The sequence below is a fragment of the Oncorhynchus gorbuscha genome, unplaced genomic scaffold (genome assembly GCF_021184085.1).
Source record: "Oncorhynchus gorbuscha isolate QuinsamMale2020 ecotype Even-year unplaced genomic scaffold, OgorEven_v1.0 Un_scaffold_2012, whole genome shotgun sequence".
In the NCBI taxonomy this organism is placed as follows: Eukaryota; Metazoa; Chordata; class Actinopteri; order Salmoniformes; family Salmonidae; genus Oncorhynchus; species Oncorhynchus gorbuscha.
This window is the reverse complement of record NW_025746628.1, coordinates 53702-70029: the sequence shown is the minus strand read 5'-3', so window position 1 is coordinate 70029 and position 16328 is coordinate 53702. Positions and strand designations below refer to the sequence as shown.

At 45.8% G+C, this 16328-nt stretch overlaps 1 protein-coding gene and 1 pseudogene across 1 annotated transcript; both read left to right on the top strand.

The window, feature by feature from the left end:
• Nucleotides 1-378: 378 nt before the first annotated feature.
• Nucleotides 379-9797, top strand: LOC124024811. The gene is made up of 5 exons (XM_046338574.1): nt 379-911; nt 2247-2434; nt 2950-3140; nt 3504-3719; nt 9453-9797. Exons 2-5 carry the CDS (start codon nt 2254-2256, stop codon nt 9795-9797), a joined length of 933 nt encoding a protein of 310 aa, XP_046194530.1. The 5' UTR covers nt 379-911; nt 2247-2253.
• A 2996-nt stretch (nt 9798-12793) lies between these two features.
• LOC124024814 overlaps nt 12794-16328 on the top strand; it is a 28709-nt pseudogene continuing 25174 nt past the window's right edge.

The following is a 16328-nucleotide window of genomic DNA, read 5'->3' as shown; positions in this document are numbered from 1 at the left end:
CTAATGTACTTGTCCTCTTGCTCAGTTGGGGACCGGGGCCTCCTAATCCTCTTTCTATTCTGGTTAGTGCCAGTTTGCGCTGTTCTGTGAAGGGAGTAGTACACAGTGTTGTACGAGATCTTCAGTTTCTTGGAAATTTCTCACATGGAATAGCCTTAATGTAGCTAATGTCATAGGTTCAGGGAGCACCATTGGTGGACAGTATCAAGTCAGTTTAGATAACAGTGGTAATAAGCTGTGAGAGTGTGAGAGAGTTCAGAGCACCCCCTCCCTTCTTTACGGCAAGGCTATTTTGAGAGGCCTCCTGGTAGCCAATGACACTCAACTGTGTCTGTAGATGCCTGAGGTAGATAGGGTTACAGCCCTGACCAGCTGTGGGCTGGCTACCACCATTTTCATCTTTAGTTGTTTTCAGCCTTAATTGATTTTAGCCTTCGTATTCATTGCTTTCAGCCTTAGTATTCATTGTTTTCAGCCTTAGTATATGTTGTTTTCAGCCTTAGTATTCATTGTTTTCAGCCTTAGTATTCATTGTTTTCAGCCTTAGTATATGTTGATTTCAGCCTTAGTATTCATTGTTTTCAGCCTTAGTATTCATTGTTTTCAGCCTTAGTATTATTCATTGTTTTCAGCCTTAGTATTCATTGTTTTCAGCCTTAGTATTAATTGTTTTCAGCCTTAGTATTCATTGTTTTCAGCCTTAGTATTCATTGTTTTCAGCCTTAGTATTCATTGTTTTCAGCCTTAGTATTCATTGTTTTCAGCCTTAGTATTCATTGTTTTCAGCCTCAGTATATGTTGATTTCAGGCATAGTATATGTTGACTGTTTTATGTTGACACACTGTGACTGTTGGAGGATTTGCGTATTTTGACCAACTGAATTGACAGATACTGGAATCTTATTAATAAGGTACTGTGTTTTGTGTTTTGTTTTTATGTTTGACATACTGTGTTGACAGATACTGAAAGTTCAACGAGGTACTGTTATGTGTTTACTTGGTCTTTGTACTTTTTAGGTAGCTAAATTACTAACTAGCCTATGGTAAGTGAACATATATCTGAAGCAGTAGGCTTGTAGTGTTGGCATGAAAACTAAAACATAAACTGCCACACATTCCTGTAGGGTAGAGATCCTTCTGGAAGGCTTAGTGGTCTCAAAATCACTCACTGTTTTGCTGGGTAGTACTTTGCAGTGGAGAGTTAGAGATTGACATTGTGTGTGTGAGTGTGTGTGTGTGTGTGTGTGTGTGTGTGTGTGTGTGTGTGTGTGTGTGTGTGTGTGTGTGTGTGTGTGTGTGTGTGTGTGTGTGTGTGTGTGTGTGTGTGTGTGTGTGTGTGTGTGTGTGTGTGTGTGTGTGTGTGTGTGTGTGTGTGTGTGTGCGTGTGCGTGTGTGTGTGTGTGCATACCTGCATATGTGTGTGTTATATGAACAGTCTCTACTCCAAAGCCATAAGACTGCTAAATAGTTAATTAAAGTGTTAACCAGATCACACTAACTCTTTTGACTCATCACTGCTGCTACTGTTTACTATCTATCCTGTTACCCCTACCTACAGTATACTGTTGTTACTGTTTATTATCTATCCTGTTACCCCTACCTACAGTATACTGTTGTTACTGTTTATTATCTATCCTGTTACCCCTACCTACAGTATACTGTTGTTACTGTTTATTATCTATCATGTTACCCCTACCTACAGTATACTGTTGCTACTGTTTATTATCTATCCTGTTACCCCTACCTACAGTATACTGTTTTTACTGTTTATTATCTATCCTGTTACCCCTACCTACAGTATACTGTTGTTACTGTTTATTATCTATCCAAGTTATCATTGACTCTGTACTGATACTCTGTCTATATAGCCAAGTTATCATTGACTCAGTTCTGGTACTCTGTGTAAACAGCCAAGTTATCATTGACTCAGTGCTGGTACTCTGTGTAAACAGCCAAGTTATCATTGACTCAGTACTGGTACTCTGTGTAAACAGCCAAGTTATCATTGACTCAGTACTGGTACTCTGTGTAAACAGCCAAGTTATTGCTTCTCATTGGGGACTTATTTTTTATGTTATTATCTTTCTGTTATTTCTCTTTCTGTTTCTACGTATGGTTGGGAAGGACCGTCAGGAAGCATTTCACTGTTAGTCTACACCTGTTGTTTACCAAGGACTAGAATGTTTTTAAAAATTTGATTTAGATTTTGTAACTTTTTTTCTGTGCTGGTGTTTGTCTCATGCCAGCCGTGTGATGTTGGACGTCCTGATAATAGGTGGAGGACCCCAGGCCCTGACCCTGGCCACCCTGCTGTCCTGTCCAGACCAGGCCCTGACCCCACCTCCCCCCAACACAGACATCCTCCAGGGGATCCTGCTCAGCCAGGGCAGGGCCAAGACCAGCCGCTCTAAGAGCAAGAGAGGAGGAGCTACCCGTGAGGATAACTACACTGCAGCTCAATGTTTTTTACGTGAGCTTTTCATAAAGGGCCCAGATGAAGCCTGTTCCCAGACTAAAGAGTGAATGTTTATTAAAAGGACGTTTTAGTCAGGGGCTCGACGTCGGCGGGATCTGGGTCCAGGAAAACATCCCAGAAAGTAGACCGATGTTTTTCCTCACATTTTGGCCTTTCTTGATTTCAGTTAGGAGAGACATTCCTCTCTAATCTCCCTACACATATAGTGTACAGCATGCTGTTAGTGCTCTCTGTTTGACAGGTCTCTAATCTCTCCCCATCCCCATGACAACAGCCAGCTGAGGAGCAGGCCACTCCAAGCCGGGCTCAGATCCAGTCTCTAGACTAAAAACAAAATCTCCATTGAAAGTGCTTTTTAGTCGAGGTTGAAGGTGTAGGCTTAATTTGACTGTATAGACGGTATTTGAGTCTCTCCAGTTCACACCATTCTGCTGGCGATGCTGTCTGGTTGACAGTTGTGTAATATCTCCCAGGACAGCAGACAGCCGAGCCCGAGGAGCAGGCCGCTCCAGACCCAGAGTCAGTTTCATCCTGCCCTCCGCTGGCCTTCAGAGTGGTGGACTCATACGGAGCATGGACCTCGCTGTGGGAGAGCCAGTTCAGAGCACTCAACATCCCTCACCTTCGCTCACACACCCTGGTGCACACAGACCCACTCAATAAGGTACATCCCTCACCTTCGCTCACACACCCTGGTGCACACAGACCCACTCAATAAGGTACATCCCTCACCTTCGCTCACACACCCTGGTGCACACAGACCCACTCAATAAGGTACATCCCTCACCTTCGCTCACACACCCTGGTGCACACAGACCCACTCAATAAGGTACATCCCTCACCTTCGCTCACACACCCTGGTGCACACAGACACACACACTCAACAAGGTTTATGGTCCCTGCTGTAGGGTTGAATGAATGGTTCCTTTTGGACAACGCGAGTTGAGGTCACTTCAGTTTTCAATCCAGTCAATTCAGGCAGTGTACTTGTTTTTGCCTATAATCCCTGTGTCTTGGTTCCTTCCAGAGGGCTTTGCAGGAGTTTGTTCTGGAGAAGGATCGGACAGCGGAGCTACACTGCCTCCCTGACCACACCTTCATTCTGGATGAGAACGCCTTCTTCAACGACATGCGTCTGGGCAAGAAGGACAGGAGGAGACTGAGCAGCAGCAGAGGCCTACAGAAGAGCCTGTACTTTAGCCTGCCAGGCACCAGGCTCAGTGTGGACTTCTTCATGCAGCAGGTCGGAGATGGAGATGCATGCTGGCCTTGGCTTGAGTTGAGTTGAAGTGAAAAGGCACCATACCATCATTGGGGTGAATTCCATTTCAGTTCAGTCAATTCAGGAAGTAAACTGAACATCCAATTGGAATTTAAATGGAATTGACCCCAACCCTGCACCATACTAAACATACTATGTGAATCCCTCCACTACACAACATTTTGCAATAACAGTGATGCTTCTCTGTGTGACATAAGTAGGACTTCCCTGGGAGTAGTCAACTAACCCTCCTGCTGGAGAGCTACTGGGGTTGAGCAGGCTTTTGTTCCAGACCTGCACTAATACACATGATGACTACTAATGATAGTGAATGTGAGTTTTACAGTGAATGCTTGCTCTATTGTAGGGTTTATGTACAGCTGCAAGAAAAAGTATGTGGACCCTTTGGAAATACCCGGATTTCTGCATAAATTGGTTATAAAATGTGATCTGATCTTCATCTAGGTCACAACAATAGACAAACACAGTCTGCTTAAACTAACAAACACAAACAATTATACATTTTCAAGTCTTTACTGAACACATCGTGTAAACATTCACAGTGCAGGGTGGGAAAAGTATGAAAACTCTGGGATTTAATAACTGGTTGACCCTCCTTTGGCAGCAATAACCTCAACCAAACGTTTTCTGTAGTTGCAGATCAGACCTGCACAACGGTCAGGAGGAATTTTGGACCATTCCTCTTTACAAAACTGTTTCAGTTCAGCAATATTCTTGGGATGTCTGGTGTGAACTGCTCTCTTGAGGTCATGCTACAGCATCTCAATCGGGTTGAGGTCAAGACTCTGACTGGGCCACTCCAGAAGGTCAGGACTCTGACTGGGCCACTCCAGAAGGTCAGGACTCTGACTGGGCCACTCCAGAAGGTCAGGACTCTGACTGGGCCACTCCAGAAGGTCAGGAATCTGACTGGGCCACTCCAGAAGGTCAGGAGTCTGACTGGGCCACTCCAGAAGGTCAGGACTCTGACTGGGCCACTCCAGAAGGTCAGGACTCTGACTGGGCCACTCCAGAAGGTCAGGACTCTGACTGGGCCACTCCAGAAGGTCAGGAATCTGACTGGGCCACTCCAGAAGGTCAGGAGTCTGACTGGGCCACTCCAGAAGGTCAGGACTCTGACTGGGCCACTCCAGAAGGTCGGGACTCTGACTGGGCCACTCCAGAAGGTCAGGAGTCTGACTGCGCCACTCCAGAAGGTCAGGACTCTGACTGGGCCACTCCAGAAGGTCAGGAGTCTGACTGGGCCTCTCCAGAAGCTCAGGACTCTGACTGGGCCTCTCCAGAAGGTCAGGACTCTGACTGGGCCTCTCCAGAAGGTCAGGACTCTGACTGGGCCACTCCAGAAGGTCAGGACTCTGACTGGGCCTCTCCAGAAGGTCAGGACTCTGACTGGGCCACTCCAGAAGGTCAGGACTCTGACTGGGCCTCTCCAGAAGGTCAGGACTCTGACTGGGCCACTCCAGAAGGCGTACTTTCTTCTGTTGTTGATTTACTTCTGTGTTTTGGGTCGTTGTCCTGTTGCATCACCCACCTTCTGTTGAGCTTCAATTGGTGAACAGAGCCTTACATTCTCCTACAAAATGTCTTGATAAACTTGGGAATTCATTTTTCTGTCGATGATAGCAAACTGTCCAGGCGCTGCGGCAGCAAAGCAGCCCCAAACCATGATGCTCCCTCCACCAAACTTTACAGTTGGGATGAGATTTTGATGTTGGTGTGCTGTGCCTTTTTTTTCTCCACACATAGTGTTGTGTGTTCCTTCGAAACAACTCAATTTTAGTTTAATCTGTTCTCAGAATATTTTCCCAGAAGCACAGTGGAACATCCAGGTGCTCTTCAGACGTGCAGCAATGTTTTTTTGAACAGCAGTGGATTCTTCAGTGGAGTCCTCCCATGAACACCATTCTTGTTTAGTGTTTTACGTATCATAGACTCATCAACAGAGATGTTAGCATGTTCCAGAGATTTCTGTAAGTCTTTAGCTGACACTCTAGGATTCTTCTTAACCTCATTGAGCATTCTGAGCTGTACTCTTGTAGTAATCTTTGCAGGATGGACACTCCTAGGAAGAGTAGCAACAGTGCTGAACTTTCTCCATTTATAGACTATTTGTCTTACCGTGGACTGATGAACATCAAGGCTTTTAGAGATACTTTTGTAACCCTTTCCAGCTTTATCTTAATCTTAGGTCTTCTGAGATCTCTCTTGTTCGAGGCATGATTCCCATCAGGCAATGCCTCTTGTGAATAGCAACCTCAAATTTTATGAGTGTTTTTATAGGGCGAGGCAGCTCGAACCAACATCTCCAATCTCATCTCATTGATTGGAATCCAGGTTAGCTGACTCCTGACTCCAATTAGCTTTTGGAGATGTCATTAATACCTCTTTGGGCTAGGGGGCGGTATTTTCACATCCGGATGAAAAGGGTGCCCAAAGTAAACTGCCTGCTACTCAGGTCCAGAAGCTAGGAGCTGCCAGTCTGCAAGGAGCTGCCAGTCTGCAAGGAGCTGCCTTCCTCCTCTACAGCGCTGCTGGAGTCTCCTGCCTGTTCAGCGCAGCCAGAGCTGCCAGCCTGCAAGGAGCAGCCAGAGCTGCCAGTCTGCATGAAGCAGCCAGAGCTGCCAGTCTGCATGAAGCAGCCAGAGCTGCCAGTCTGCATGAAGCAGCCAGAGCTGCCAGTCTGCAAGGAGCTGCCAGTCTGCAAGGAGCTGCCAGTCTGCATGGAGCTGCCAGTCTGCACGGAGCTGCCAGTCTGCACGGAGCCGCCAGAGCTGCCAGTCTGTAAGAAGCCGCCAGAGCTGTCAGCCTACATGGAGCAGCCAGAGCCGCCAGTCAGCGTGGAGCAGCCAGAGCCGCCAGTCAGCATGGAGCAGCCAGATCCGTCAGTCTGCCAGGATCCGCCAGTCAGCCAGACTCTTCCAGATCCGCCAGTCAGCCAGACTCTTCCAGATCCGCCAGTCAGCCAGACTCTTCCAGATCCGCCAGTCAGCCAGACTCTTCCAGATCCGCCAGTCAGCCAGACTCTTCCAGATCCGCCAGTCAGCCAGACTCTTCCAGATCCGCCAGTCAGCCAGACTTTTCCAGATCTGCCAGTCAGTCAGACTCTTCCAGATCTGCCAGTCAGCCAGACTCTTCCAGATCTGCTAGTCAACCAGACTCTTCCAGATCCGCCACTCAACCAGACTCTTCCAGATCCGCCAGTCAACCAGACTCGTCCAGATCCGCCAGTCAACCAGACTCTTCCAGATCCGCCAGTCAGCCAGGATCTGCCAGAACCGCCAGCCAGCCAGGAGATGCCGGATTCAGCTACCTGCCTGAGCTTCCTCTCAGTGCTGAGCTTCCTCTCAGTGCTGAGCTTCCTCTCGGTGCTGAGCTTCCTCTCGGTCCCGAGCTTCCCCTCGGTCCCGAGCTTCCCCTCAGTCCCGAGCTTCCCCTCGGTCCCGAGCTTCCCCTCAGTCCCGAGCTGCCTCAGTCCCGAGCTGCCCCTCAGTCCCGATCTGCTCCTCAGTCCAGTGGGGTTCTGGGTGAGGACTACTAGGCCATGGTCGGCGGTGAGGGTGGACTATCCAAGGACGCGAGGAGGAGGGACTAAGACGGTGATTGAGTGGGGTCCACGACCCGCGCCAGAGCCGCCACCATGGACAGACGCCCACCTGGACCCTCCCTATTGTTTTGAAGTGCGTCCGGGAGTCCGCAGCTTGGGGGGGGGGGGTTCTGTCACGCCCTGGTCGAGGTATTTTGTGTTTATCTTCATTTATTTGGTCAGGCCAGGGTGTGGCATGGGGTTTTTGTTTGTGGTGTGTTGGTATTGGGATTGTAGCTTAGTGGGGTGTTCTAGTTAAGTCTATGGCTGTCTGAAGTGGTTCTCAATCAGAGGCAGGTGTTTATCGTTGCCTCTGATTGGGAACCATATTTAGGCAGCCATATGCTTTGTGTGTTTCGTGGGTGATTGTCCTTAGTGTCCTTGTTCCTGTCTCTGTGTTAGTTTACACAAGTATAGGCTGTTTCGGTTTTCGTTACGTTCATTACGTTCTTTGTTTTGTAGTGTTTGTAATTGATTCGTGTTTTACGTTTGTTTATTAAACATGGATCGCAATCTACACGCTGCATTTTGGCCCGACTCTCCTTCACCACAAGAGAACCGTTACAGCTAGCAGAACCCTAGTCGTAAAAGGTTTTAACCTAGCGTTTTCCAACCTACACTGTGAATGTTTAAATTATGTATTCAATATAGACAAGATAAATACAATAATTTGTGTGTTATTAGTTAAAGCACACTGTTTGTCTATTGTTGTGACTTAGATGAAGATCAGATCAAATTTGACGACCAATTTATGCAGAAATCCAGGTACAGTAGAAGTCGGAAGATTACAAACACTTAGGTTGGAGTCATTAAAACTCGTTTTTCAACCACTCCAAAATGTCTTGTTAACAAACGATAGTTTTGTCAAATCGGATAGGACATCTACTTTGTGCATGACACAGATATTTTTTCCAACAATTGTTTACAGACAGATTATTTAACTTATAATTCACTGTATCACAATTCCAGTGGGTCAGACGTTTACCAACACTAAGTTGACTGTGCCTTTAAACAGCTTGGAAAATTCCAGAAAATTATGCCATGGCTTTAGAAGCTTCTGATAGGCTAATTGACATAATTTGAGTAAATTGGAGGTGTACCTGTGGATGTATTTGGGGACAAAGATTGCACTTTTTGGAGAAATGTCCTCTGGTCTGATGAAACAAAAATAGAACTGTTTGTTCATAATGACCATTGTTATGTTTGGAGAAAAAAGGGGGAGGCTTGCAAGCCGAAGAGCACCATCTCAACCGTGAAGCACAGGGTTGTCAGCATCATGTTGTGGGGGTGCTTTGCTGCAGGAGGGACTGGTGCACTTCACAAAATAGATGGCATTACGAGGATGGAAAATGATGTGGATATATTGAAGCAACATCTCAAGACATCAGTCAGGAAGTCAAAGCTTGGTCGCAAAAGGGTCTTACAAATAGACAATGACCCCAAGCATACTTCCAAAGTTGTGGCAAAATGGCTTAAGGACAACAAAGTCAAGGTATTGGAGTGGCCATCACAAAGCCCTGACCTCAATACCATAGAAAATGTGTAGGCAGAACTGGTAAAGCGTTTGCGAGCAAGGAGGCCTACAAACCTGACTCAGTTACACCAGCTCTGTCAGGAGGAATGGGGCACAATTCCCCCAACTTATTGTGGGAAGTTTGTGGAAGGCTACCGAAACAATTGACCCAAGTAAAAAAAAAAAAATGTAAAGGCAATGCTACCAAATACTAATTGAGTGTATGTAAACTTCTGACCCACTGGGAATGTGATGAAAGAAATAAAAGCTGAAATAAATAATTCTCTCTACGATTATTCTGACATTTCACATTCTTGAAGTGGTGATCCTAAGTGACCTAAGACAGGAAATTTTTACTAGTATTAAATGTCAGGAATTGTGAAAAACTGAGTTTAAATGTATTTGGCTAAGGTGTGTGTAAACATCTGACTTCAACCGTAATTCCAAAGGGTTCATATACTTTAATTTGCCACTGTAGTTGTTCATTAAAATCTATGAACCTGTGATATATAATGTACCGTGTGTGCGCATGTAATCTATTAGCCATCAACTCAAATCACCCAGAACAAAATAACTATACAACAACAATACTCTCCAGGTGAACAAATATGGCCTGGACAGTGTCCTGACAAAGGGCACAGTGGACAGACTGACCCCTGTCATGTCAGAAGGAATTGTAACATCATTCAGGGTATTCCTTCAGAACGGGGACGTCCTCGAGGCTAGGCGGGTAGTCATGGCGACCGGGCCGACCCGTGCCCAGATGGCCAACATTCCTTTCTGGGTGTCGTCCATAGCGGAGAGCTACCCTGAGGAACGCCTGCAGCACACCGTGCAGCTCATGCACCACCACTCACGGTCAACGCGGCAACAGGAACCAAGAAGCCAGAACCAGGAACAGGAAGAGAGTTCTTCTTCTCTCTCATCAGGTCGGTTGAGATGAGAATCCTCTGCTATTGATAGCTATCTGTATAGATGGACCATATGTCTCCACATGACACTGTACAATAATGCCCTCTCCTGGTGTTGAGGTGACATGACACTGTACAATAACGCCCTCTCCTGGTGTTGAGGTGACATGACACTGTACTATACCGCCCTCTCCTGGTGTTGAGGTGACATGACACTGTACAATAACGCCCTCTCCTGGTGTTGAGGTGACATGACACTGTACAATAATGCCCTCTCCTGGTGTTGAGGTGACATGACACTGTACTATAACGCCCTCTCCTGGTGTTGAGGTGACATGACACTGTACAATAATGCCCTCTCCTGGTGTTGAGGTGACATGACACTGTACAATAATGCCCTCTCCTGGTGTTGAGGTGACATGACATGACACTGTACTATAATGCCCTCTCCTGGTGTTGAGGTGACATGACACTGTACTATAATGCCCTCTCCTGGTGTTGAGGTGACATGACACTGTACTATAATGCCCTCTCCTGGTGATGAGGTGACATGACACTGTACAATAATGCCCTCTCCTGGTGTTGAGGTGACATGACACTGTACAATAACGCCCTCTCCTGGTGTTGAGGTGACATGACACTGTACAATAATGCCCTCTCCTGGAGTTGAGGTGACATGACACTGTACAATAACGCCCTCTCCTGATGTTGAGGTGACATGACATGCTGTCAAGCCAAAGGCTGCAATACTGTAATATCACACTGACTGGGCATCTATTTGACTTATCAAATGTAGAAATTAACTTATTTACTTAGTACTTATTTGTGTTGGACATTCTGTTCCTGTTAAGAGTCAGTGTGGTGTCAGTAACTCTGTCTCCATTCAGCAGGTCTCTATGTGGTGTCACTAACTCTGTCTCCATTCAGCAGGTCTCAATGTGGTGTCAGTAACTCTGTCTCCATTCAGCAGGTCTCTATGTGGTGTCACTAACTCTGTCTCCATTCAGCAGGTCTCAATGTGGTGTCACTAACTCTGTCTCCATTCAGCAGGTCTCTATGTGGTGTCAGTAACTCTGTCTCCATTCAGCATGGTATCAGTAACTCTGTCTCCATTCAGCATGGTGTCACTAACTCTGTCTCCATTCAGCAGGTCTCTATGTGGTGCCTTTTTGAATCCATTCGCCTGTAGCCCTCTTCGCATTGCTGAATCGAATCCCAGGCGGGCGCCTGCACTCTCTCTGGGTCGGCCGCCCACCTGTCGATTTCTTCCCACGTCGTATACTCCATGCCTCTACCGTCCATAACGTCCTCCTTTAGCTCCTGCCAGTTATCTACGTCGTTGCCAGTTACACGCTGCTCGGTCCGTGAGAGGTGGGTGTTTCTGTAACGGCGTTCGTCTGTTGAAGAAAGAGAGTCGGACTGAAATGCAGCGTGTAGGTTACTCATGACTTTAATGAGAGAATCGCGGTACATGAAATAACTGAAACTAACTACAAAAACAACAGAACGGAACGTGAAACTAATTACAGCCTATCTGGTGACTACAACACAGAGACAGGAACAAACACCCACGAAATACAAAGCGAAACTATGGCTCCCTAAATACGGTTCCCAATCAGAGACAACGAGGATCACCTGACTCTGATTGAGAATCGCCTCAGGCGGCCAAGCCTAAACAACACCCCTAATTAGCCGCGATCCCAAATACTACAAACCCCAATACGAAGACAACATATAAACCCATGTCACACCCTGGCCTACCCAAACATATGACAAAAACACAAAATACAATGACCAAGGCGTGACAGGCCCATTATCAGCAACCATCACTCCTGTGTTCCAATGGCACGTTGTGTTAGCTAATCCAAATGTAACATATCATACTACTTTGAGTGTCCCAGATTTAGCTTGACTATGTTACGCCTCATAAGTCCTCAACTGGCAGCTTCATTAAATAGTACCCATAAAACACCAGTCTCAATGTCAACAGTGAAGAGGCAACTCCGGGATGCTGGCCTTCTAGGCAGAGTTGCAAAGAAAAAGCCAGATCTCAGACTGGCCAATAAAAATAAAAGATTAAGTTGGGCAAAGAACACAGACACTGGACAGAGTAACTCTGCCTAGAAGGCCAGCATCCCAGAGTCACCTCTTCGCTGTTGACGTTGAGACTAGTGTTTTGCGGGCACTATTTAATTAAGCTGCCAGTTGAGGACTTGTGAGGGGTCTGTTTCTCAAACTAGACCCTCTAATGTACTTGTCCTCTTGCTCAGTTGGGGACCGGGGCCTCCTAATCCTCTTTCTATTCTGGTTAGTGCCAGTTTGCGCTGTTCTGTGAAGGGAGTAGTACACAGTGTTGTACGAGATCTTCAGTTTCTTGGAAATTTCTCACATGGAATAGCCTTAATGTAGCTAATGTCATAGGTTCAGGGAGCACCATTGGTGGACAGTATCAAGTCAGTTTAGATAACAGTGGTAATAAGCTGTGAGAGTGTGAGAGAGTTCAGAGCACCCCCCCTCCCTTCTTTACGGCAAGGCTATTTTGAGAGGCCTCCTGGTAGCCAATGACACTCAACTGTGTCTGTAGATGCCTGAGGTAGATAGGGTTACAGCCCTGACCAGCTGTGGGCTGGCTACCACCATTTTCATCTTTAGTTGTTTTCAGCCTTAATTGATTTTAGCCTTCGTATTCATTGCTTTCAGCCTTAGTATTCATTGTTTTCAGCCTTAGTATATGTTGTTTTCAGCCTTAGTATTCATTGTTTTCAGCCTTAGTATTCATTGTTTTCAGCCTTAGTATATGTTGATTTCAGCCTTAGTATTCATTGTTTTCAGCCTTAGTATTCATTGTTTTCAGCCTTAGTATTATTCATTGTTTTCAGCCTTAGTATTCATTGTTTTCAGCCTTAGTATTAATTGTTTTCAGCCTTAGTATTCATTGTTTTCAGCCTTAGTATTCATTGTTTTCAGCCTTAGTATTCATTGTTTTCAGCCTTAGTATTCATTGTTTTCAGCCTTAGTATTCTTTGTATTCAGCCTCAGTATATGTTGATTTCAGGCATAGTATATGTTGACTGTTTTATGTTGACACACTGTGACTGTTGGAGGATTTGCGTATTTTGACCAACTGAATTGACAGATACTGGAATCTTATTAATAAGGTACTGTGTTTTGTGTTTTGTTTTTATGTTTGACATACTGTGTTGACAGATACTGAAAGTTCAACGAGGTACTGTTATGTGTTTACTTGGTCTTTGTACTTTTTAGGTAGCTAAATTACTAACTAGCCTATGGTAAGTGAACATATATCTGAAGCAGTAGGCTTGTAGTGTTGGCATGAAAACTAAAACATAAACTGCCACACATTCCTGTAGGGTAGAGATCCTTCTGGAAGGCTTAGTGGTCTCAAAATCACTCACTGTTTTGCTGGGTAGTACTTTGCAGTGGAGAGTTAGAGATTGACATTGTGTGTGTGAGTGTGTGTGTGTGTGTGTGTGTGTGTGTGTGTGTGTGTGTGTGTGTGTGTGTGTGTGTGTGTGTGTGTGTGTGTGTGTGTGTGTGTGTGTGCGTGTGCGTGTGCGTGTGTGTGTGTGTGCATACCTGCATATGTGTGTGTTATATGAACAGTCTCTACTCCAAAGCCATAAGACTGCTAAATAGTTAATTAAAGTGTTAACCAGATCACACTAACTCTTTTGACTCATCACTGCTGCTACTGTTTACTATCTATCCTGTTACCCCTACCTACAGTATACTGTTGTTACTGTTTATTATCTATCCTGTTACCCCTACCTACAGTATACTGTTGTTACTGTTTATTATCTATCCTGTTACCCCTACCTACAGTATACTGTTGTTACTGTTTATTATCTATCATGTTACCCCTACCTACAGTATACTGTTGCTACTGTTTATTATCTATCCTGTTACCCCTACCTACAGTATACTGTTTTTACTGTTTATTATCTATCCTGTTACCCCTACCTACAGTATACTGTTGTTACTGTTTATTATCTATCCAAGTTATCATTGACTCTGTACTGATACTCTGTCTATATAGCCAAGTTATCATTGACTCAGTTCTGGTACTCTGTGTAAACAGCCAAGTTATCATTGACTCAGTGCTGGTACTCTGTGTAAACAGCCAAGTTATCATTGACTCAGTACTGGTACTCTGTGTAAACAGCCAAGTTATCATTGACTCAGTACTGGTACTCTGTGTAAACAGCCAAGTTATTGCTTCTCATTGGGGACTTATTTTTTATGTTATTATCTTTCTGTTATTTCTCTTTCTGTTTCTACGTATGGTTGGGAAGGACCGTCAGGAAGCATTTCACTGTTAGTCTACACCTGTTGTTTACCAAGGACTAGAATGTTTTTAAAAATTTGATTTAGATTTTGTAACTTTTTTTCTGTGCTGGTGTTTGTCTCATGCCAGCCGTGTGATGTTGGACGTCCTGATAATAGGTGGAGGACCCCAGGCCCTGACCCTGGCCACCCTGCTGTCCTGTCCAGACCAGGCCCTGACCCCACCTCCCCCCAACACAGACATCCTCCAGGGGATCCTGCTCAGCCAGGGCAGGGCCAAGACCAGCCGCTCTAAGAGCAAGAGAGGAGGAGCTACCCGTGAGGATAACTACACTGCAGCTCAATGTTTTTTACGTGAGCTTTTCATAAAGGGCCCAGATGAAGCCTGTTCCCAGACTAAAGAGTGAATGTTTATTAAAAGGACGTTTTAGTCAGGGGCTCGACGTCGGCGGGATCTGGGTCCAGGAAAACATCCCAGAAAGTAGACCGATGTTTTTCCTCACATTTTGGCCTTTCTTGATTTCAGTTAGGAGAGACATTCCTCTCTAATCTCCCTACACATATAGTGTACAGCATGCTGTTAGTGCTCTCTGTTTGACAGGTCTCTAATCTCTCCCCATCCCCATGACAACAGCCAGCTGAGGAGCAGGCCACTCCAAGCCGGGCTCAGATCCAGTCTCTAGACTAAAAACAAAATCTCCATTGAAAGTGCTTTTAGTCGAGGTTGAAGGTGTAGGCTTAATTTGACTGTATAGACGGTATTTGAGTCTCTCCAGTTCACACCATTCTGCTGGCGATGCTGTCTGGTTGACAGTTGTGTAATATCTCCCAGGACAGCAGACAGCCGAGCCCGAGGAGCAGGCCGCTCCAGACCCAGAGTCAGTTTCATCCTGCCCTCCGCTGGCCTTCAGAGTGGTGGACTCATACGGAGCATGGACCTCGCTGTGGGAGAGCCAGTTCAGAGCACTCAACATCCCTCACCTTCGCTCACACACCCTGGTGCACACAGACCCACTCAATAAGGTACATCCCTCACCTTCGCTCACACACCCTGGTGCACACAGACCCACTCAATAAGGTACATCCCTCACCTTCGCTCACACACCCTGGTGCACACAGACCCACTCAATAAGGTACATCCCTCACCTTCGCTCACACACCCTGGTGCACACAGACCCACTCAATAAGGTACATCCCTCACCTTCGCTCACACACCCTGGTGCACACAGACACACACACTCAACAAGGTTTATGGTCCCTGCTGTAGGGTTGAATGAATGGTTCCTTTTGGACAACGCGAGTTGAGGTCACTTCAGTTTTCAATCCAGTCAATTCAGGCAGTGTACTTGTTTTTGCCTATAATCCCTGTGTCTTGGTTCCTTCCAGAGGGCTTTGCAGGAGTTTGTTCTGGAGAAGGATCGGACAGCGGAGCTACACTGCCTCCCTGACCACACCTTCATTCTGGATGAGAACGCCTTCTTCAACGACATGCGTCTGGGCAAGAAGGACAGGAGGAGACTGAGCAGCAGCAGAGGCCTACAGAAGAGCCTGTACTTTAGCCTGCCAGGCACCAGGCTCAGTGTGGACTTCTTCATGCAGCAGGTCGGAGATGGAGATGCATGCTGGCCTTGGCTTGAGTTGAGTTGAAGTGAAAAGGCACCATACCATCATTGGGGTGAATTCCATTTCAGTTCAGTCAATTCAGGAAGTAAACTGAACATCCAATTGGAATTTAAATGGAATTGACCCCAACCCTGCACCATACTAAACATACTATGTGAATCCCTCCACTACACAACATTTTGCAATAACAGTGATGCTTCTCTGTGTGACATAAGTAGGACTTCCCTGGGAGTAGTCAACTAACCCTCCTGCTGGAGAGCTACTGGGGTTGAGCAGGCTTTTGTTCCAGACCTGCACTAATACACATGATGACTACTAATGATAGTGAATGTGAGTTTTACAGTGAATGCTTGCTCTATTGTAGGGTTTATGTACAGCTGCAAGAAAAAGTATGTGGACCCTTTGGAAATACCCGGATTTCTGCATAAATTGGTTATAAAATGTGATCTGATCTTCATCTAGGTCACAACAATAGACAAACACAGTCTGCTTAAACTAACAAACACAAACAATTATACATTTTCAAGTCTTTACTGAACACATCGTGTAAACATTCACAGTGCAGGGTGGGAAAAGTATGAAAACTCTGGGATTTAATAACTGGTTGACCCTCCTTTGGCAGCAATAACCTCAAC